Genomic DNA, 24,974 nt, shown 5'->3' on the forward strand with positions numbered 1-24,974 from the left:
CAGTCATTCGATCGGCCCAAGCAGCGAGCCCAGCGCGAGGTGAGAGCGCCACTCGCAATTAAACATGAAACACAAATCCCCCAATACACAAGCTACATAGCACCTAAAGTCCTCAATCGCAAGCGGAATATCCCGCATTAAAATCCAGTGTATCAGAAAGCAGGTTCCCAACAGCACCCCCAAACCAACAAGCAGAGTGAGGGGACAGGGAAAGGTGCACTTAACTCTGGCTTGTGAGCAGCAAAGAAAGAGGATGATGGGAGCACGCAAGGGGTTCTTATGGACTGTGGGGGCGTGCCTATACTCATGTGTGTTCATGGGAAATGAAGTTTTGTTAATGTTTTGTGAAAATATACATTTTCATTGGCTGCTGTGTTTTATGCAGTAAAGATTGAGAAGCGTATAATCTGAAGCCTCCGGTCCTGTAATAGAATTGTATGGATCAGGGGCAGGTTTCCAACGAGATGTGATTGTGGAAGCAGCGCTGCTTTTAGTGAGTCGGAGTCGTGAAGCAGTGTCTTGTGAAATAAGGAATCTGTGTGGAATAAAGAATTGTTTAAATTCCCACCAGAGAAATGCAAATATGTGAAGCGTCACTTTTAATTGCAGTGGCTGGTCAGATTTCTTTACAACTGGAAGCTGCCAGTCTCTGTGTCAAGGTCAAATCTACGTTTTTAAGAGACTGAACTGCATTTTTTGATGCATCTTAAGGTTGGAGCTGCGCATGTATCAACTTACAAGGAAATGAGAGAGTTTAGGAACAACTGCAAAATGTTAGAAGCAGCGTCACCGGAGAGGTTGGACTCAAGACTTGTTATCTTGTGGAGATTTTGTTCTAGCAACTCCATTTAATGACAACGGTGACTACTTTGTGTTGTTTTAGTTTAGTATTTTGATTTATTTCTGCTAAACAAGCAAGAACATTTTTTTCATGTTTTACCTACACAATTAATGCATGTTGTACTGTGGTAATGTTATGTAAGACCCTTCAATCAAAATTTAATGTGAGTGTACTTCTATATTATTTTAGCATCTACTGTTACTTACATGCTGAGATTTTCTATAAAATGCCCGTGGGGTATGTACCGTGTTTTGTCTAAGCATGTTTTGTGGGTCATGTACCCTGTGTTGTATTTTCTTTTTGCTTTCCTCTCGCACGTCGGGGTTGCGTTGGGAGTGTCCCTCGCACATCAGGGTTGCGATGGCAATGTCTTTTGCCTCACACGTCAAGGTTACGTTGGCAGTGTACCTCGCACGTCATGGTTGCGTTGGAAGTGTCCCTCGCACGTCATGGTTGCGTTGGGAGCTTTCCTCACACGTCAGGGTTGTGTTTGAAATGTGCTTTGCCTCGCACGTCAAGGTTGCGTTGGCAATATCCCTCGCACGTCAAGGTTGCGTTGGGAGAACTGGTTTTTTTTGCCTCGCACATCAGGGTTGTGTTGGCAGAGTACTCAGGAGCGGTGCGGTAATGTCATTGTGCATTACATTTTTTGTGTTCTCCCTCGCACGTCATTTATTGTGCGTTATTACTTCCTTGCTGGAACATGTGCATATTTGTTTTCATGTTCCTTTGCAGAGGGAGATAGGTGTGTTGTGGGGATTGGTGGTGTTCTTCAGAGTGTACTGGGTAGGTGTGGTGAATGCATTTTCCCTGTGGTGTTCTTCAGAGTGTACTGAGTAAGTGTGGTGATTGCATTTTCCCTGAAACATTTGCAATCTGTTTTGATTGCATCCTGCCTGAAAACATGTGCAATCTTTTAAATGTGAATTTACATGTTTCATTCCCATTCTATATGAAGAATACAATTGTTTATGCTATATGTTCTTAAGTGAACTAGAGAGGAATCATTTATCTCTTATCATCTTAGTTGACCTTATTAACTTTAATATCCTAGAATGCTATTTGATTTTTGTTGTGAACTAAGAATGCATTTACCTATCTAATATGATTTTTGTGACCTAGTTCAACTTAATTTCCAAGGAACTAAATGTGATTATTTTCTTCACTTTGCTTCTTGTTGTTTTATTGTTTCTAAAGGAAGGAGATATGTTATGTCCTATGCTTCCTAGTCCTGGCTGCTCAGCCTGCATGTGTGTGATGTCATAGAATGTTTGGTGTGTGTGCATTCTTTGAATGAGTGATCAGTTAGATTGAGTGGGGCTGAGCAGCAAGATGCTGCTCCCGGTGGGGCAGCCTGTACCATCTTACTTTAACTAATAAATCTACTTAACTACATCTCTGGCTCCTGGTCTACCTATGATGACAGTACATCTTCAGATATTCCTGCCAACTCCTGCCCAGACCACATCTTCACCAAATGACTCCCTCCTAACAGCGAAGTTCTAACTACCAACCTCAGTGCCTCCACCGACTTAGGCAATATCCCAGACACCTAGAAACCGTCACTCCCCTGCTCAAGAAGCCATTTGCAAACCCAGCCACACTCTCCAACTACAGGCCCATCTCCCTCCTACCATACCCAGTCAAGGTCTCAGAGAAGGTAATCAATCTATTCCTCACTGTCCACCTCAGCAACCATTAACTCTTTGACATCACTCAATAATGTTTTAGACTCAACCACAGCATGGAACCAGCACTTATTTCCTCCACAGACAACATCCGCATGATTCTAGGCAGAGGGGAATCTGTGTCCCTCATCCTCCTGGATCTTTTGACAGCTCTCAGCACCGTCTCACACCCTATCCTCATCATGTATCTGCATGACTTCAGTGTCCAAAGACCACCCTCCACTGGACATGCTCCTTCTGAACTGAGAAAAAAACAAGCTGGCAGCCTGACACTATTCCTCGGTAGCCTGCAAACTAATCTGCGGAGTAGCACAAGGCTGTTCCCTCAGCCCCATGCTCTTCAACGCATACATCATTCCGCTGGACAGAGTCATGCAAACCCACAACATCAACATCCTCTCCTACGCCAATGAAATGCAACTGATAATCTCCCTCTCATACAGGACCCCTAACACAAACAGCAAGATCACCACCTGCATGATGAATGGAAGCAGTCCAACTATCTGAAGCGGAACACCGACAGTTCGGACGTAGTAATCTTCGGCCGCAGCACCTTAACTTGGAATTCCAACTTATGCCCGTTGAACTGGGACCTACATCTTCACCCAACAACTACACCAGGAACCGCTGGATCATTATATACAACTAACTGGGCATAAAGAGTCAAGTTATTGGGGCTCCCACACCCTGAAAATGGTAATGAAGATCTACAAGTGCTCCCCTACCACACCAGAAGGACTGTCAGCAAGCCTTCGTCACCATCAAACTATACTGCAAAAACCCCTCACTGCCGGAATCTCCAAACAACCAACCAGAAGGCTTTAACTCCTTTGGTGCTCATGATGAGCCCAGCTCGTCATGAGTCACAGTAAAGCTGTACTCATGACGAGCTGAGCTCGTCATAACGGCTGCACGCCGCCCACGCGTGATTGATTTCCCGCCTGTGCGGGTGAATTAATCAGTGCGCGGGGTTGTGACGAGCCCAGCTCGTCCTGAGCACAGCTCCACTGTGACTCATGACGAGCTGGGCTCGTCACAAGCACCGCGGAACCCCCCCCCCTGCACCGTGGGGGAATTACCCCTGCAGCGAAGGGGCTAATCCATCCCGAACTAAGCAGCAAGACTGATACTCAAACTCCCACACAGGACACACCCCCCACACCTCAGGGAGCTCCACTGGGTCCCTGTACACATATGCCCTCACTTTAGACTCCTTACACATACATTCAAGGCACTACAAAACTTTATTCCCCCATGCCTGAATCACCTTCTGCCAACCACAAAGACACCTCCGTTCTGTCCAACTCCTACTTTCACATATCCCATGCATACAGAGAAACAAAGCCAAGGGCCGGGCGTCTTTGCACATTGCTACTAAAGTCCAGAATTAATTACCTCCTCACATCTGAGCCTCTTTCTCGCTTCTTGAGTTCCGTAGTAGGCTGAAGACTTGTCTTTTGAAGTAACCTCACTATAGACAGTTTAGGCTCCAGTACTCGCATACCGTTAAGATACCCTCAAGGTTGATAGCGTGCTTTACAAATACTTTAACCTAGCATAACCGTATCAAGGTCATCCAGATGGAATTACATTGGCTCCACTTGCCAGGCCACAACATGTTCAAACCAGATGCATCCTTTACCAAGCCATCATGAATAACACCCCTGCTTACCTTACTGACAAGCTCATCAACTCTGGTGTCACTCAGCACACCCACAGGCTGGAGACTAAGAACACTACATCTCAGTATAGTAACAAGCCACAAACTATCTCAGCTTTTATCACTCGTTGACCTTATTCTTGCCTTTGACCCTGTACATCACTCTTCTGCCGTTTGGTGCTGTTCAAGTACCATATAAATACAAACCTACGCACGTACACACATGCATTACCATACCAAGATGAATAGCAATTCATGTTCCCTAATAATTTCCTACAAATTTAATCTGCAAAATGTAATGGCGCAAAATCTTATCACCCCCTGTAATTACTGCATGCAATTGTTTATAGCTGCAATCCCTTTGCAAATAGGTGCGTGTGAGGGGATTGTCCTTTAATGACCCACTTGTAATCAGGCACTGAGTGTTGAAACTATTATTATTTAATCTATTGTTTCATATTTAAAGTGGTCTTCAGCCCCTCCCAGTCAGTTTATTCATTACGCCTTTTTAATTTCTAAAACAGTCTTAAGTGTATCCATCTCTGCTTTCATTAAAAAGAAGAGGGCAGAATGTGGTGGAAAGTTAACATTAAGTTCAATCTATTTAAGATGAACACAGGGACACAGAGTGTAGCAGTCAAGATAGAAACAACGTTTTTTTTTTCCAGACACAGGTTCCCATTTCCAATGCTTCTTGCTGTTTCTCTGCGGACGATTGGAATCTTTTACAAGAATGGCAGAAGGAGCTTTATGGGAACGTGATGAAAGAAATTCACCGAGCGCTGATCTCGCTAGGTAAAGTTGCAGCATTGATCATTAATATGAAATGTTGCTGTCATCCGGATACTCTTTGTTCTATTACTTTTATTCTTCCAGCAGTAATGATGTGGTTATGTTGAGGTGGAGTGGTTACTCCTGAAAAACAGGCAGCAGTGGTTATGATGCATGCTTAAAAATTGTAAGTGGTAACATGCATTTGCAGTGAAATAGGTCACGCATTTACGAGAGTTTGAGCTATTGGCATTGTACATGACAATACCATTGGCTTAAACGTTTGCAAATGCGAGACCCATTGCTATGCATATGCTATTTTTGAAAAATCACCCCATGCTGCGCTTTCACTTTGAACGGACAGCCAATCATTTGTAAATAAATAACTAAGACAAAGGGGAAATTTGATGTTTTAATCATCAGACAGGGATGACCTCAAAAGTGCGCATCGCTTCCCCTTAGCCACCAGAGATAATCAATGAAAAGACAAACTCAGTTTGAAGTCTACAGACAAATAGGTTGTTTAAAAAATAATTGTTTTCATTCAAATCTTTTGTTTTTATTTTTTGACCAAAAACTGGCCAACACCTGTTTCACAACATCAAGATCTCTTCATCAGGGCCATACAATTGACTTTGAGTGGTATTATTTGGCGGCACAACTTCAGTGGCTCACGCAGGCGATAGCTCGGGAGTTCCGAGGACCTGAAGGACCGGGCGGCAGAGCGATTCCTCGGCATGTCTTGTCATTTATAGTTCTTCAGCAGAAGATCGATCTTAACCAGCTCACTCTTGAAGAGCGCACTCTTCGCTTGTGCTGGAATCGGAGTCAGAAACAGGTGGGTTGCTTTCAACGGTATGCCCAGGAGATACCTCTAGGCATGTGCACGGCCCTTCCTCATGGGGGAAACTGGTCTGCGCTAGCGGTTTGGGAGGAACTCGGACTTCATATGGTGGGAGATTTATACAGAGATGGTTCATTGTTGTCATTTCAGGAATTGCAGGAACTATTTGAGCTGCCGCGGGGAGACTATTTATTGCACGCCGCGTTGGTGGTAGGGCTGCAGCGCCACTGGAAGATAGGATTGAAGGAACCGCCGACTTCACCGGGTTGTCAATATATCACTATGTTGGCGGGTACCTTTTAAAGCTGTTACGTGCCTTTATCGACGCCTGTCGAGCGAACAGCTTCCACCCCTGGATGCCCTAAAAGGCAAATGGGAGGCAGATATCGGCAAAGTCATACCGGATACAACATGGCCTCAACTGTTGCGGCGTGCCTGGAAAGGCACGCGCAATGCCCGGTTCCAGTTGATACATTTTTTTACGTTGCATAGGGCGTTCTTGACCCCGGCCAAGATCTCGCAGTATTTTGGTGTTTCCCATTCAACATGCCCGAGGTGTAATGCAGACGGTGCTGATTTCTTGCACATGTTTTGGTCTTGTATAGGGTTGGGATCCTACTGGGAGGAGGTGGTGACGTGCCTTAATCAAGCGACAGGGCGGACATTAGAGGCAGAAATGGCGACTTGTTTATTGCTCTGGTTCCCGCACACCCCTAACACTAAGGTTACTAGTAAGTTCTATGACCTGGGGCTAATTATTGCAAAAAGGGAACTTACTATGCATTGGAAATCCAAGACGGGACCTAGCTATCAGAGATGGCGGACATGTTTTTTGACTTGGGCGGGTAGCGAAGGAACGCTCCGCCTGCAACTAGCTAGGCGCTCCGTTAATGATAAGGCGCTAGAAACAGCAAGGGCATGGGAAGCTCTGGTGGCCGAGTTACGCACCCCGTCCGCAGACGCCGAGGATGAGGAGGGGGAGGAGCGCACAGAGCCTAGTCAGGGGGACCGAACGCCAGCGCCAGACGGATAGAGAATGTGTGGTGCGAGGATGTGACGTATGGGTGAGTAGGAGGGACACCCGGTCGCAAGCCATGGCTGGTGATGCTAGTAGATTGAGCTGTGGATGTGTGGGCCCATCTGTATTCACCGAGACACTCCAATTTGTTTCTTCGTCTGCATCTTCTTGTGTAGCTGGTTGCACGACTGGATGGTTTGGCTGACCTTATGGTGATCAACCGAAGTGGGGCACGCTGGCAGGAGTTGGGGGGAGGGGGAGAAGGGATGTTGGGATGGTGGGAGGGAGGGACAATCACTTGATATTAGCTTGTTATCCTGCGACAGCATGATCCATCTGTGTAATGGCGGTCCTGGGACTGTCACCTCCACTGGTTTGTATTCATGGAAAACTAATAAAATCGTTTTATTAAAAAAAAAAATCAGGGCCATACAATGGCTTACAAAGTAAAAACTGTATGTCAAAACAGACGGTGATCATAACCCGATACAAGGAAAGACAAGAAAAAGGTAATGAATGAGATAAATAAAAAATGAAAAATCATTACATCAGACTCCCTTGTGAATATCTTCTGAATAAAATATAATTGTAAAATCAAAGACACAACGAGTTTGTGAACATAAACAAAGATATGCAATAGATAAACACATAGGAACCAATAAAAAACAAGCATTTGCAATGCAATAAGTCTCGCATTAATTAAGTTTGAGCTATTGGCATTGCTAAATATTTCAACACCAATTGCAACAAAAGTCTATAAATTGTAGGCCAAAAAAAAAAGTGAATTTATTTTTGCAGCAATGGTGGCATGCTAAGCTTTAGATGAATATGTTTAAAAGTAATGTGCGCCATACTGCGATTGCTACAATAGTTAATTGTGGATGCGTTAACAATTGATGTGTGCACTGATGGCTTGTGGTGTATGTGCTTGTAGAAATGAGAGAGAGAGAGAGAGAGAGAGAGAGAGAGAGAGAGAGAGAGAGAGAGAGAGAGAGAGAGAGAGAGAGAGAGAGAGAGAGAGAGAGAGATTCACTGAAAAAACCATAGGTTATAGACCACATATAGTTAGGAATTAGCATTTACAAAACCTTATTTTACTCACACAAAACCATTGAAATGCAACTAACTATATATGGCGCACCCGCAATCCACTGCTGATGATGTCACATATTACATCATTCATGACATGGTCAGTGACATCACTGATGACATCTCAAATGACATCACTGATGACATCACTGATGACATCACTGATGACAACATCCAGTGACTGTATGTTTCTGTAAAGTTAAAATGTGTCTTACATATTGAAGAATGAGTGGAAGTATAAGTGTCTGGACAAAGGATTTAGTAGGTGCATGACTGAATGTATGAGTGAGTGATTAAATGTGTCTCACTGAGTGCATGGGTTAGTGACTAAACTGTCTTAATTTGTGCATCATTATGTCTGTTGTTCTGTAAACTGCTGCATGTGTTGATCAGTAGCTATATGATTAACTATATGGGTTACTGATTGATTGTCCAAGTATTTGTATGGGAGACTGAGTGTGTGTGTGGCTGGCTGGGAGGTGTGTGACTCTGTGCAGATCAATGTGTACTTGTATCAATGATTGTATAAGAAGGTAAGTATGTGTTAGTATATGTTTGAAAATGTAAGGTGCTCTATGTTTAACTGTATAGACAAGAAAATGGAAGTGTCATTGATTCTTTACAGGACTGACTAGGTGTGTGAGTAACTCCATGGATGAGTGGCAGACTGTGAGTGTCTGTATAGGTGTATGAGTGCATATGATAGTGTTGTAAAGATGAGTGATTGTATGTATGAATGATTGTATGGGTGAATGAGTGAATGTGTGTGTAGACATAGGAATCAGTGAGTGCGTATGTAGTAACTAGTATTGGTGTGTCAATGGTTTCAAAAATTATACTCTGTATTTAACACTGGGTGAAACAGAGGTTATATTAAAATGTGAGGAGATGCATTGTATTGTCACATGAATGATATCATCAGTGATGTGGTCATTGATGTCAAATGAGATGTCATCAGTGATGTCATTTGAGATGTCATCAGTGATGTCATCAGTGATGTCACTGACCATGTCATGAATGATGTAATATGTGACATCATCAGCAGTGGATTGCGGGTGCGCGATATATAGTTAGTGCAACTAACTATATATGGAATTTCAATGGTTTTGTGTGAGTAAAATAAGGTTTTGTAAATGCTAATTCCTAACTATATATGGTCTATAACCTATGGTTTTTTCAGTGAATTTTCAAGGTTTTGTAAATGCTAATTCCTAACTATATATGGTCTATAACCTATGGTTTTTTCAGTGAATTTCATTGTTTTTTTAACAGCTAATATCTGTAGCTGTAAAATGTATTCTTCTTTAAATCCAAAAATATATTTTATATGTTTATGAATAATTTTTTTTTTTAATATTTTTTTTTCTTCGTTCCCGCTTCGCGAATCGGGAAGCTTCCCGTTAGCTGACCTTGATGCCGCGAAATAGACCGCGAGCCGGTAAACGTTTCTTTACCGCAACTGCCGCGTTAGAAAACAACATCGTGACGCCTCCCGTCCGCATGACGTTTCACGTTGTCGCGTGATACGTCATATGACGTGCTACGTTAGCGAACTGGTACGCGAAGCGAGTCGCAAAGCGCAGGTTTCTGGAAGCAAACCGGGAGGCCCTGCAAAGCGCTTAACGTAAACACAGCAGGTCATGTGACTTGGTAATAACACTTTTCATTGGTTCATTTCACTTTTGGTTTCCTAATGATGTAAGACTAGGTCATATAATATAAAATGAACACTTTTCATTGGTTGAGAACTCTTGTTTTTCCCAAATGATGAAAATCCCTCCTTCTTTCCTCACTCTGACTTTCATCATTGTGAGAGAAAGACCCTTTGTTACCAGTGAGCAATGGCTTCTTTAGTAGCTTCAGCTGGTGCTTCCCCACCACCTCCACCACATCCAAGGAAGAGTGGACCACCTGCTCAAGTTATAATTCAACAAGAAGAGGAAGAAGAGGAACAGGACGACAAGCACGAAGAGAGGCAGTTTTTGCCTGAGGAGCCCAGGACGTCTCACCGGAAAGAAAACTTCATTTGGCAATTTTTTAAAATTCCCAAAGGTCAGAAAAAAGTAAATGCAAGATACGTAACTTGCCTTATATGTCAAGATAGACTGTCCAGAGGGACCGAGAAAAAATACAGTTTCGGAAACTACACAATGCATCGCCATATGACTAGGTGGCATCCTAACAACTACAGTGCTGCACAGTTTCGGAACGACCTAGATAATCTCCCTATTATGGCCAGAAGATCTGTTGTACCGGAAGTAACGGGACCAGAGGGCAGGGAGATAGTGCCAAATATACAAATGAGATTTGGTGAAGTAAAATACGTCTGCGTACATTGCGATGGATTCATTTGCTACGGAGAAAGAAGCATCACTCTGATCAACAGAGCTATTGACTATCATATGCAAGTTTGTACGAAACGCCCAAAATAATAAATACTTTTTTTTTGTTTTGTTGCTCCTGTTGAGCCCTTTACAATGAATCGTTTTCATTGCCCCCTCCAAGAAAAACCCCAAAAAATATAAAACTGTTCAGAAAAATGCAAAAAAAGTAAAAAAATGTTCAGAAAAATAATTAAAAAAATATAAAACAACAAAAACAATAAAAAAAAAAGTTCTTTTCAGAACTACCTCCCCGTTATTAAAAAATTGGTACAATATGTGGAACTGTGCCAACCTCTATTTCTCGTAGTTCGCTTCCCAGTTCGCTCGCCGGCACGCGAACCGGAAGTGAACCAAAATTTTTTTTTTAAAAAAAGAACAGTAAGTATAAGGGAAGGAAACAGACACTTATGTTAAAAGAAAGACAGCTATAAGGGAGTAAACTAGAGATACTATTACCCGTAATCCACTGCTGATGATGTCACATATTACATCATTCATGACATGCTCAGTGACATCATCAGCAGAGGATTGCGGGTTTTTTGGCAACGTGCCTTATCCACGGTTTAATAACGCTGCCTTTTGCTTTATATAAGTTTTCAAATTGTATGAAATATATACCAATAGGTCGTTATGAACCTTTAGGTAGTGCTTTTCTTCATGAGGTCTGGTCGCTTCCATACACATACAGATGTTTCAAAGATGATCAAGAAGTTTATCTGAATGGAGAGGAATGCACTGAGACGCCACATCATTCACTAATGTGTAGGCACATACAGTTACACGGTTCATGCAACAAACACCGACCAAATATGGCTTGCGTGTTTCAAGGCACGCCAGTTCCTGCTATCATCCCCACGTTCAAGTTGTTGGAAAATGGTAGTTATTTGATGCTCAATAATGAAGATTGTTCTGGGTTAATTAAAAGTATTCCTTTTATCGTAACAGTAAGTGAACGGGTTATTTGCTGCAGAAATGTTCTATTTCCTCCCACACATGAACATAGGGAGTTTTCAATCTCGCCACAAATACCAACCTTGGGAGCAGATTTCAACGGCATGGCAAGAATAAGAGCTCTTTTGTCTCAGAGAGAGGTGGCCTTGAGTTCGGCCCGTGAAACTTTCGTGCTTCACATAGCGAACACCCGTACAGAGGTGCAGACCCTTTTCAATACAGATTTGCCTTTCCATTTCAGCAAGATGGTTCGGACTATCTTTAACGCGTCCTCCACAAAGGCCCTGGCGCACTTTTTTAAAGTTGTTACCAGTGGTCTTGTGACTTCATTTGAGAAAATCTTTGGAGTCATCCCTGCTTTCTTTCATTCTATTTTTTCCACTCTGCTTCGTGGATTCCCATTTTTACTTGCATTACCAGCGGACGCTCTTGTGCTCTTTTACATTTTTAAATATGGATGTCCCTCCTGTGCAAGCTCCCGCCCTGCAGCTGCTGACACTGTTCCGCAATCGCATGCTAGAATATTATGGCACAATGCCGTTGGCGATATTAAGCACGGCATATGGATTATCTTTTCGATTCTCCTACTTCACCTGTGTCCAGCCTGTATTTCACTGCCTGACCTGTGATTTCGATTGGGCCATTGATTTGTGTCTCTGCGGACCGGTTTCTCCTGACGTCGACTTTAATCAGCTGATGACTCCTATCATTACTCACGAGTTGGTTTGTCCTGGCGAAAGGATTATGGCTGTGGCATTGATGCATGGACTAATTGGTCCCTGGAATTTACTGGCGGCAACACAGTCTTTCTTGGAACAGAGCTTTCTTGAAAACCCACCGAGCTGTCCTCTGATGGTGATAGAGGATCCGGTGCTGGGAGAGCACGTATGTTCTTTTCCGCTTTTAAATTGGATGGCTGAACTCTTTTCGGATGAAGACGGTGACTTCCTATTGGAGGCTGTTGCAGCTTATTTTGCATACACAGTTATGTCATAGACCTTTTTCATGTTTGATATGCTGAGTACTAGCATTTCATTGACAATTCATTGACTTATTTGTCAAGTTTTTATTATTTAGCTTGCCTATTGGCTTAAGACTCGATAAAGTACTTGGCTGTTTTATTTTTCTTTAGCATTAAATTTTCCTAGTTTTTAATGCTTTACCTTGCGGACCGTCCACATATAAACTTGCAATCTGCTCTCATGAGATGGCACTTCTATTATCTTATTCAGTTCGTTTCCGGATCATGGGGAGGTGTCATCTAGGTCCTGGATATCTTTACACCGTGTTAAGTTAGCATGGGCTCATTACCGGTTTAAACGCCATTTTTCCTTTTTTGCAACTTCTGCACACGACACTTAGTTGTTGCTTTAGCTTTCAACCTAGTAGTTCATCGTGGTTTACATGAAAATAATATGTTCTTGCTCTACTATCTGCTTTGCTTGTTAAACTATATCTGTACAGCGAGTGCTGAAGTTTCAAGAACAACACGATACAGAATTGTTATGAGGTCTGATCTCCACGACTTCATACTCATAACATAAGTGCAACTTCTGCCAATTCTGGGCATGAGGCGGGTTTTATATTGCTTTGCCGAACACACATACACAACAGTTGATGCGGTTCACATGAAGAGAGAGCTGGTGTATGCTGATGTGATTTCTTCAAATCTAAGACACTAAAGTATGGGCACGCCCTAAACCAACACAAAGAGACCTTCTTAGCAAATAATATAATATGTGTATTAGGGAGGGTGAGATATAAGCAGCCGCGGAGGGAGTTACGGTGGGGCAGGGAGGCGGGGAGGGGGAGGGGCAGGGTGGAGCCCTCTCCACCCTGCCCCTCCCCCTCCCCGCCTCCCTGCCCCACCGTAACTCCCTCCACGGCCCGCGGCTGCTTATAAGTGTTGCTAACTCTTATTCATTTACAGCATGTTAACATACTGTCACCATTCGCTTTTTATGTACTAGTAACTATGCTGGTAATTTTGCTACTGATAATATGTGTACTTGTATTATCTAAGATACTACGCCTGAGAAGACGGCATTAGTAAATAAACATTTCAAATACACATGTGTTCTTCTTAACTCCATGTTCTGGTTTCTAAGAAATATATAACGACCGACTGTTCATGAGTTCCACGTATCCTGAGGTACTATAAGTTCATATTCTGGATTGTCTAAACATTGAGAGTTTGTTATATCCAATGTGACACTGTACCTAGCTTGCTAAGGGGTTTTGATTACTAAGGTGAGTTCTGGGACACCCTAATTCGCCGAGGTTCCAATCCTCTGTCCACAGTTCTGTGTGAGAACAGAAACCCTGCGACAGGGGCACCCCTGAGCCTTGCTGGAGCTTCATCACACTTGCGATACAACTCCAGCAATGCGCCACCTTTACGGCACAGATACGTCACGCATCTGTGCTGTTTTTGCCCCATGATGCGCCGCATTGTAAATGCAGCACACCATAGGTGACGGAACAGCGGCACAGAATGACTAACACATCCCTGGTGATGCGCCAGTCATCATAAATCTATCCCTATGCTTCTTATCTTGTTAGAGATGAACCGCCATATGTATCATCAAAGTTTTTTGCATTTCCTAAATAGCGAACTTTAAGGAATAAATAGCGATTCTTTACCATTCCTAGTTTGCGATGACCTATTTGCTAATTACAAATTACCCATTCATTTCCATGCAGCAGGAGGCCCATAGGAATGAAGGTGCAATTTGCGATTAGCAATTACCTCATCGCAAATTACGAATTTTTCCGAGGGTGCAGGGGTGTCTCAAGAACACCCTGCTGCACCCCCGAAAAAGAAATTTGGGGGCATATGGCGCACATAAATTTTGAAAACATTCCTTTACCTCAAAAACGATTTTCTTTTTTTTTATATATTCATACTTTGAGTTTCAAAACAGTCTCAGAAACACACCAATTTGTCTTCAGCAGAGCAAAAGGTATGCACTCCAGAGTCTGCAGCTATCAAAAGCACAGAAATGCTGTAATTCCTCACACATATCTCTCATGTCACACCAATCAAAACTGTTCCCTCACTTTTTTTCAAAGCAAAACCCTGCCCCCTCTCTGCTTTTTCTGCATAGCAACCACCTCTTGCAAGACCTCTGGTGTTTCCAAGTTCACACAACAATGTTGCAATTGAACTCTGAACTCTCAGTGCACCTGCATATCCAGAGCATTCTTTCATTTAATGATTTTTTCTTCGCCACTCAAAATACATCTTTCAACGAACTCATCCATGCACACTAACTTTCTGTTTTCAGCAATCAAAATCCACCAATCACTCTTACTGCTTCATTAACACAGAAACTCCTCAGTTTTTTTCATTTTACACTCTCATTTTTTCAACTGCCATTTCATTGCCACACTTCATCTGACTGCAGCAGAACCTTCTCTCGCCATGTTTTCTGTCTGGATTGTTGGACATAGTTATATCTATTGGGCTCAAAGGTACGCTGAAAACAGGAATTTACCTAACCTCAATTTACAAGATGTGGAAATTAAGTGGTTTGGCCACAGAGGATTAAAATGTCACCAATTGATACCATTGGTGAAAACCTTTATGCATTTGCCAAAACCTGACCTGTTAATTGTGCACTGTGGAGGTAATGATTTGGGCACTTAGACTGGGGTAGGTCTGGAAATGCTTTTAAAGGACACCTTTGAGCAATTGATGGCACTTTTTCCTCAGACTGCCTTGGTATATTCAAATATATGCCAAAGACAAAAATGGAGGTGGTCGAACCAATTTTGTCCACAAATTGAGAAATCGAGGAAGCATGTAAACAAATCTGTTTCAGCTTACATGAGAGACCATGGAATGGGCTCCCTGTACAACAATAACTTGCGTTACTACATGCAAGATATCTACAGAGGAGATGGAGTTCACTTCTCAGATGAGGGCAACAGAATTTTCACTCTGAATTTAAGACTGTGCATTGGTACCTACTTATAAGTACCTAAATGTACCATAAACCCAAAAGCTCTTCTCAGAGCTACCCTACATCTGATCACTCACAATTATTATTTTACTCTAACTTTTTTCACTAATTTTCAAGAAAGTACGCTCCCCAGAACGCTTCCCGGTTCGCGAACCGGGCGCACTCCACGCAAAAAAACTAAAAAAACGGTATATTTTTTTTTTGCCCTGCGAGACCCTTTCAAAGCCTCCACATCAAACCTAGGGGGTCAGGGACGATCTACTATGCCCCCTTATGGTCATTTGCCCCTTCGCTTTGGCCTCCTCTTGTCTCTCGAAGAGACAAGATGGCGGCCGCTACGGACTGTTTGGAATGTTTACAGACGCCGAAGAACCAATCAGCTTCGCAAACCTCCGTAACGCGAAAAGTACACGAAGCGGAGCGCTGTTACAGATATATATCTTTTTTTGAACGTTAATTTCTCAAAATCCACTGGAGCACATATATTGAGACCTAGCAAAGGCACATCAGGCTACCAGTCCCTAATATTTTACTAAGTTTCGTGCAAATCCATTCAGCCGTTCGATTATTATTATTATTTATTTTTTTTGCCCCGCGGGGCCCTTTTAAAACCTCCACATCAAACCTAGGGGGTCAGCGAGGATCTACTATGCCCCCTTATGGTCATTTGCCCCTTCGCTTTGGCCTCCTCTTCTCTCTCGATCCTACCGAGAGACAAGATGGCGGCCGCTACGGACTGTTTGGAATGTTTACAGACGCTGGAGAACCAATCAGCGTCGCTTCACAAAGCTCCGTTGCGCGAAAAGTACGCGTCCTGGAGCGCTGCCCGGTCCGCTGTTACAGATATATATCTTTTTTTAAACGTTAATTTCTCAAAATCCACTGTAGCACATATATTGAGACCTACAAAAGGCACATCGGGCTACCAGTCCCTACAATTTTGCCAAGTTTCGTGCAAATCCATTCAGCCGTTCGGGCTAAAAGTGAGGCCAACCGCCCTATGGAAAACTCAATGTTAAAAACACGTTTTGGGACCCCCCTTTTTTCTCGGCCCCCCCTTGACGAACCCCCCCCAAATTTTCAAGGGCTGCTCAGAAACAAAATGTGCCATTTTCCTGAAAATTTCAGCCAATTCCGTCCACAAACGCCAAAGTTATTAGACATAGAATTTTCAAAAATCCCATAGAGAAAAAATCCTAACTATATATACCTACTGGCGACCGCCAGTAGGTAATATATATATATATATATATATATATATATATATATATATATATATACCAGTGCACATTGCGGGTAAAAACTTTGCAGTAACTGATCAGCCCACTTTGTTCTTACCTACTTTAGCCAACTTTTTCCACTTAAAAATCAGGACATGAAGTTAGCAGCAAAAGTGGCGTAGTTTATAGACAACATAAACAGCAGACACTGTACCTATCAAGAACAGCGCTCTTTGGAGGAAGTAACATCACAATACTACGGTTTAAGCTCTGTTCAGTCCTTAGCAAAGGAAGACGTTACTCCTCTGTAACTTAGACTTCCAATGTCTACAGGTATTTTAATCTACTACTCTCCTTTGCCATTTTATAAAGGGGGCCCCCAGTATAAGTTAAGTGACTACAATTCAGACTAGCCAGATTTATAAAACATCAGAAACACAATCCCTATCCAGCCCCACTTCATTCATTCCATTTACAACGTAAGAGTCACTGGAACTGCTTCCAACTTGTCATACAGCTCTCTTGAAGTTAGAATAACACATTGTAGGACAAGAAAGACAACTGAAAATGGCTCTGAAAAGCAAGAGTATGCAGGGCTCATTTGACCAAACCACAAAGTGTGAGTCAATTGTTACAGGCAACATTAAGTTATTCGCCACACTGATTAAGCAGGATAACTATATGTAAGTTCAGTAACTGCCTTTCCTGTGGGACCCTTCAGAGACACTGACAATGCTCTGTAGAGGTAATGTACCTGCATAGAGCTTCGTGATGATGGGTTGTGAAAGTATTCACAGATTTCCACGGGGGCTCTTGTAGCTCCGAACCATGCATTAGTGAGACTAGGTATACAAGTATTGCACTTCCTATAATGTGCTCTTAATCCTCTTATGGTTCTATGACCTTCACAGAACAGAAAAGCACAGTGCAGTACAGTCATTTGTTTAGTGTTTTGAAAACGTTGCCCTCAAGTAACTTAACTTACTGTAAGCTGGTAACGATCTTTCTCATTGCCACCTTCTCCCCATACGAATATAAAAACCACAAACTATTTCAAACAAAGTTTTCTTCCTACTTCACAAAAAACAGGTTTGCAGAGCTGAACTGAAGGCCTAATGTTGACAGTTGGTAACATATTTTAGAATTAATGGCACTTTGCAAGCAGGAGGAGCAAAGTTATATCAGTTGAGACCATCTGGACATTTTTGTCCTAAGTGTGAACATGTCAACCCAGCAGATAAACTTTATTCAGCATTAACCTCTCTGCTGTCAGATGAGTTGTATGAAGTCAGGTCTACAGATTTATAGGGGTCCATTAGTATGTCGGGCGGATTGCCTCCGCCAGGGTGGCGGTGGCCACCGCCACCCTGGCGGAGGCAATCCGCCCGACAAGCACTCTCGTTTTCCCCTCCGCCAGATTAGGATGGCGGAGGGCACAGAGGCGGATGGAAAGACCGTCCGCCACTTTACCGCCGCGGTCGCCTTGCGACCGCGGCGGTGATGGAATAATATGGTGGCGGTGTCCATCGAACACCGCCAGCCATATTATGATGCCTGAAATTAGGGGCCTTTCCGCGGCGGCAATGCCGCCACGGAAAGGCAGGCGGTGATTGCTGCGGGGGCCCCCTGTGGGCCCCCAGAGTGACGGCCAAAGGGGGGTGGCACACAGGGGGGTACCTGTGGTACCCCCCTGCATTTGCATGATTGCAGCGGCAGGCACCGCGCGGTGCCTGCCGCTTCGATTATGCAAATGCGTGCATTTGTATTTCACATTGTGGCGGTCGGTGCAGTGAGCACCGCCCGCCACAATGTTAACTTGAGGAATGCGCCCGCCACTGTGGCGGGCGCATCCTAATGCCAATGGTGGGACCCCCACCCTTCAGGCGGGCGGTCCCGATCTCCGTTAGCCATCCTAATGGACCCCATAGTATCTGGTGGAGAATAAAGAGTTTGACGGAGAGGAGAAGTGTTTGGATACCGGGAAAAATCAATACTAGTCATGTTAGTAGCTCATCTTTTTGGGTGCAAAGTGAACACTTATTGTTCTGGGCCTTGCCAGCACTGCCCGTAGTAGGGAGTCTGTAACAAGCCAAGAGTCGCTTGCTGTTTGTTGTCGCAAACCTCACAAGCTTTTTCCAAGTAATTCTATTAAAGGCTTGAAGGTCAATTAGGGTTATGTCCATTCTGCTGCAGTACGATAATAATCAGCCACTCTGTTCTCGAACCATGTGCACCATACGTGCACTCTTGTGCTCACTATATATGCAACAGCTAAGCCTCTACTGCCGATTTCAGGGCCCTGCATACAGACAAAGGCCTCTAATGGGCGCAAACCTCTATAACCGGACCTGCCAGCGCGAATCTCGTCCCTGCACCTAACTGTTGTTGATCGGCAGTATTTCGTAACAGTGTCATATTTACAGCAAATTTGGAATGTTGCGCGGCTAGTCACAGTACACCGTTTAAAACAAGCTATTTCACAATACAACACGCTAGCAATCTCTAGGATCAAATCAGGTTTATGTCATGCCGCCACTGCTCGCTACTATAAGATCAGCGGATCCTAAAATAAGGGGGTTCAAAGAATACTAGCTCTGCTCACTTATTGTCATGCACTGCTGGATTGCACGTGAAGATGTGGCCTAACTTCCAGAGTGTGGAACTGGGGAACCAGGGCGATTCAACATCCTGTGATCCTGGGCAAATAAGTCAAATATCTTCCGTGCCTTAAAAAAATTTAAAAGCTTACCTTGTTCAGTGTAACCAGGCGCTACATAAAGCTGCATAAAAAATAAATACATTTGAAAAAAAGGACGGGCACTGAGAACACGCGCTTGCTGAATTTGAGATGTAGAATATCAGCACTTGGCAGCAGGGCTGCGGTACTTTTAATTTTGGAGTACCTGCACTTTCGACAAGCAAACAGGCCCCCTGGCAGGAACATATACTTCCGTTTTTACATTTCAAGCACTGTTACTGCTCATGAGGCCATTAACACACAAAACGTTGAAACACACAAGGGCAGAGTTCACAATTAAGTCATCGACCCGTTGTGCAAAAAGGATCCCAAATGTGCTAATGTGGTTTGGACCCCTCTATCAACAGAGTCTCAATTATGTGTGCGGGTGGGGGCAAGGAGGCGACCGGAAACCCCTTCATGGCTGACACTATCAGCCCGAGTGAAACGCTGAACAGAGTTCTAGGTGGAACGGGACCCGCACTGTGATGAGGCTAGGCCCGTTTATAGCCTAGGGAGGAAGTCGAGCTGGGAGAAGGGTGCAGGAAGGTGGAGGGAGAAGCAGCACGGCAGATGGAGAACCAAGGACGGAGGACCGAGATCACAAGTTGCCGTTAAGAGAAGGCAAACGGAGCAGCTTCGTCGGGCAAAAAACGTGAGAACACCAGGAAGTCTGAAGGGGCGGCGAGAGTAGGAGACACAACCCCCATCGAGACTGGAAGAGGTGCCAGAGAATGAGGCGTGCCGGGGAGCCAAAACAATTAACTAAACAATAATTAAAACATTAGCGAAAAGAAATAAACGGGAATACAGGGGAAAGGTATAAAGAAACAAGCAGTGGCTGCAAAATCAAATAATAAAAAAAAACGGGAGTTGTGAGAGAGGAATTAACAAAACAATAATTAAAACATTAGTAAAAAAGAAATAAACCGGGATACAGGGGAGAGGTATAAAGAAAGAAGCAGTGGCTGCGAATTGAAATAATAAAAACAAGAGGACAAGTGGAGGTAGTGGGAAATCAATGAGGGATTTACAGAATGGCTGCAAAAGATGCAACAATGAGCGAGGTGAGAGGAGGACACTCGGGGAGGGAGAGGGGTTGCAGGGATGGGGACAGAGAGTGGGAGGAAACAGAGAGAGACAGGCAGAGATATAAAATGGGAGGGATTGATAGATGGAGAGAAAAGGCGAGCACAGGCAGAGAGAGACAGAGGAGGTAGGCCAAGGGAGTCTGCGAAAGAGAGAGGCAAAACGAGAAGGAATTAACAAGGGGGGGCGGCATGTATAATTCTGATCTAGGAAGAAGCCCAGGGGAGCTTTGAAGCTCTCGGAGAATGTGAGTCACGGCCGAGTGTGAAGCAGTGGGCGGGCCATATGGAGTGGGAGGGGGGTGGGCTGCCTGCTGGGAGAAGCTTGTGTGCCTTTGATGATAGAATGCAAGCTCGTGCACGAGGAGCTTGTGGCCACGTGATTTCACGTGAACTTCTACAAATCCGGGTCATAAAAGTTAGATTTCTGGATCGGCGATATTAGGTCTCTCTCTTCGCGAGACCTAAAAACATACTGTAGTATTGAAACTATAGTTATCGATCTAGTGGACATAGTTGCCTCCTTTTCGGTGATTCCTTTGCGATGAGATAGCTATAGTTTTACTAAAGCATTTATCAGTGGAACATTTACCATTTAAGTAAATGACAGGATATGACAACAGAAATTCAGTAGGAGTGAATGAATGTTGGCAGGGGATAGCTCAGGGAAAAAAATAATACCTAGGGGAAAACTGGCATAATACATGAGTTCAGAAAGGCCTGGTACAGGCACAGGGAGTTTGAGTAAGCAAAGATAAAGTTGCATACCATGTAGAGCAGAGCTTTCCAAACTGTGTGGAGCGATACGGTACTGTGTCCCCTGCCATGTGTGGGTGTGTCGTGGAATGACTAGGAGATGCGCTCTAATCATTTTTAGCAGGATGGTAATGCGCATGTCAGTGACGCAGTATGTGGAGGAAGGCGACGGAGACATTTAGGCGTGTGCGTGCAGCTTCGTTCCCTTTGCCGTGTGCGTCGAATGTACAGTCCAGTTCAGAGAGCTCCCTCCGCTCCCCATTCCCGGCGCTCGATAAGTTTTGACACAAGTGGGACAAGATGGAACGGGGGAGGAGTAGATGGTACACACTGACCCTCAAACAATAACTTGAATGCTGAGGCCTCGTACTCCGTTTTGGGACTAAAAACAAATGAACGGTTTCAGCAGTAGCTGAACCTAAAGCACCTTGATAAATTGACGACTTCAAACAAGCAATTTATAAGCGCTATCAACAACACACCCCATGCGTAACCTGAAAGAATGCAAACTAATGTGTCTGCTTATGAATCGGTCCCCAAGGCGAAACATTTGGCACAAACCCCGCAATGCAAGATTTGCAGGCGCTTTTTAAATTGTCTAATAAAATAGAGGGTAATGGATTTGCCAATTTAATAAAAGTTTGACAGATTCGTGTTTCTGCGGTGTGCGAGCAAAGATGTTTAGAGCACTGTAAAACGAGGACATGTTTATGATGCAGGAATAATCCTCCCATTAAAAACCATGGCACAAGTAAGGACCCATACTGTGTTCAACTAATTCGCAAAACACTTTACATGTAAGGACTTCAGAGAAAACGATTTATAATACAGAATATGTCTTGCACCGCATAGAATAGGTAAATCTCTATAATATTAGTTGCCTTAAGATGTATTCGATTTAGGTTATATGTCGAAAATGCAATACATCGATAAAAGCTAACAATGTAATATCACCTAAGAGAATATTTCTGTTTGCCCCCATCAGCATGCACTGATGTTCAGCTGCAAAGGCAAGGCCATCTCCATCAACATTGCTTTGCACTGCACCACTATACACACAGGTCAAGTGATCCTAAATGGCGTCTGATACTTTCAGCCAGGCCTTCTTTGTAGCCAACAGCACTTCACATGTTGAGATTCCAAGGCCTAGTGGCCCTTTTTGCATTGTTGTTCGCTTACATTTGCAAATACATAATTTTTACGAGTTCAAAATACTTTCCGCATTTAAAAAATGTTACATGCATTAGTTTTCTTGTGAGTACACAAATTCACAGTTGCATTGAGCGTAGAGGGAGACATCTTTCAGATTTGAAATGCCTGTGTATTTATGCGCACCAGCAACTTTACAAACTCCCCTGCTATCTCTTCCTACCCAAGAAAAGGTTAGAATTTTACTCCCGACAAAGGCAAGAAACATTCACTTAGCAGGGTGTTAGCCCTGTCACCATTGGCGTGATTTTCCCTGTCTTTGTTGCCTCTACCTCCTGTACTTTTGACTATATGCTGGACTTCGTTTTTGCTGGTTTGTGTACTCTGGGCACTTTACCACTGCTGATGAGTGCAAGTGGTCCCTGTGTAAATTGTGATTATGTTTGGTTATCCATGATTGACATATTTGATTTAATGTTAAGTCCCTAGTAAAGTGCACTGTGTGTGCCCAGGGCCTGTAAATCAAATACTACTAATGGGCCTGCAGCACTGATTGTGCCACCCACCTAAGTAGCCCTGCAACCATGTCTCATGCCTGGCATTGCAGTGCTGTGTGTGCAGTTTTGAGCTGTCAGGTCGACCTAACAAGTGCAACCACTTGCCAGGCCTAAACCTTCCCTTTTCTTACATGTAAGACATCCTTAACGTAGGCCAAAGGTAGCCCCATGGGCAGGGTGCAGTGTATGTGAAAGGTAGTGTGATGGTGTGTTTTACATGTCCTGATAGTGAAATTCTGTCAGTTTCACTTTTCACTATTGTAAAGACGATCTCTCCCATAGGTTAACATTGGAGCTGCCTTGTAACATCTTACATGTGTACCTTTCAATTGAGAAGAGATAGAGATTTGGAGTTTGGGTTCCCTGAGCACAGAATTCAAAAATACATCTTTTACTGAAGGTGGTTTTTAGGTCTCTCCTATTGTATCCCGCAGGGATTAATAGGCGAGTATATAGTAGGCGAAACAAACTCTTGACCAAGCGCGGATTACGTCCAGTGCATGTGATCCAGTCGTGTGAGACGTGCGTGCACGTCAAACCCATCAGCCTCGCACCAGACATGGAATGCTGCCTCCCAAGCTGCTCCCCCGCCCCCGCCATCAGACTTCAAAGCAATGCGCTCCCGCCCCGCCCACCCACAGCAATGCCAAGAGCTTGTTTACAATAACGTTCTCGTGTTACTTGCAGCTTTGCACTGCTTCTCCCGATGTTGAACATTTCCTCCCTCCCTTCCACCATCACCATCTCCTACTCGTGTTTTTACGCAATAACGTTCTCGTGTTACTTGCAGCTTTGCACTGCATCTCCCCGTGTTGAACATTTCCTCCCTCCCTTCCACCATCACCTGCTCGTGTTTTTACGCACTTTCACGGCCAATGCTTGTCTCTACGCTTTTTCTCATCACCCTTCATCTCCCTTTCCTTTGGTCTCCGTTTCTCCACTTCTTAATCACCGTCTTTCTTTGTTTCCTGCTCTCTCTTTCGCCCTTTTCCTTGTCTCTTCCTACTGTTTCTTCCTTCTGCTTCTTTTCACTCGGAGAAAACTTTTGCCCTGCTCTCCCCCTCTCTTTTCGCCCCTATGTGTTTTCCGTGCTCAGTCCCGCTTCCGCCCTCCCTGCACGTTCCTCGGTCCTTCCTCTGCCAAACTCTCCATTTCTTCTCCCTAGCTCCCCTCTTCCTCATTCCATTTCTTCTCCCTAGCTCCCCTCTTCCTCATAGCGCCGCCTTTGGTTTACCATTTCGCTCTCAAGCATTCCCCGTCCTACTTTCCATTTTCTCTCACTCTCCTATCCTATCCCTCCCTCCTCTATTAATTCTTCCATTAATCACCCCCGTCATGCCCTCGCGCTAGCCCCTCCCCGCCTCGCTCCCTCTCATTGGCTCTGGCAGGCATCCCTGTTGTTTGCAGCCCTGACCGTTTGCATCTGGAAGAATCCATTGAATGCGGAGCTCGGTTCCTCGTGCTCGGATTTCACTCCTCCCTCGCACACCATGTCGCCCCCTCTCGTTCACTCCTCCCCGGCCCGTGCACACCCACTCTTTCAAGCCATTCCTTCCACGAGTCCCGCTTCCGCCCTCCCTGCACGTTCCTCGGTCCTTCCTCTGCCAATCTCTCCATTTCTTCTCCCTAGCTCGCCCTCTTCCTCCTAGCGCCGCCTTTGGTTTCCCATTTCGCTCTCAAGCATTCCCCGTCCTCCTTTCCATTTTCTCTCACTCTCCTATCCTATCCCTCCCTCCTCTATTCATTCTTCCATTAATCACCCCCCTGTCTTGCCCTCGCGCCAGCCCCTTCCCGCTCCCTCTCGTTGGCTCTGGCAGGCATCCCTGTTGTTTGCAGCCCTGACCTTTTGCATCTGGAAGAATCCATTGAAGGCGGAGCTCGGTTCCTCGTGCTCGGATTTCACTCCTCCCTCGCATACCACGTCGCCCCCTCTCGTTCACTCCTCCCCGGGATGTGCACACCCACTCTTTCAAGCCATTCCTTCACGAGCACCCCTTTTTTCTCCATCCAGCTTTCACTCCCCTCATCATTATCCTCCAACATTTCTCCCCCTTCTCTCTCATTTTTTTCTCCTCTCTATCCTTCACGCCCCCTTTTCTCCTCCCCTTCTCTACCCTTGCTCATTCTGCGGATCTCTCCTTCCCCTTCTCTTTCCCCTGGTTCTCTTCCACTCTTCCTTCTAGCATTCCCCATCTGCCCACACATTCTTGGGTTCTCCAGTTTAAAGTACTCTGCGCCTCTTTTACTTTGTGTCCC

The 24,974-nt window shown here is 44.3% G+C and overlaps 1 protein-coding gene across 1 annotated transcript in view; it reads left to right on the plus strand.

The window, feature by feature from the left end:
* LOC144756215 (uncharacterized) overlaps window positions 1-24,974 on the plus strand; it is a 135,455-nt gene that overhangs the window by 14,252 nt on the left and 96,229 nt on the right. The window contains exon 2 of the mRNA XM_078645828.1: window positions 4,858-4,984. Within this exon, the coding sequence (XP_078501954.1) occupies window positions 4,858-4,984 (127 nt within the window). The remainder of the gene's footprint in view (window positions 1-4,857; window positions 4,985-24,974) is intronic.

Source organism: Lissotriton helveticus, chromosome 5_1 (assembly GCF_964261635.1).
Source record: "Lissotriton helveticus chromosome 5_1, aLisHel1.1, whole genome shotgun sequence".
NCBI lineage: Eukaryota > Metazoa > Chordata > Amphibia > Caudata > Salamandridae > Lissotriton > Lissotriton helveticus.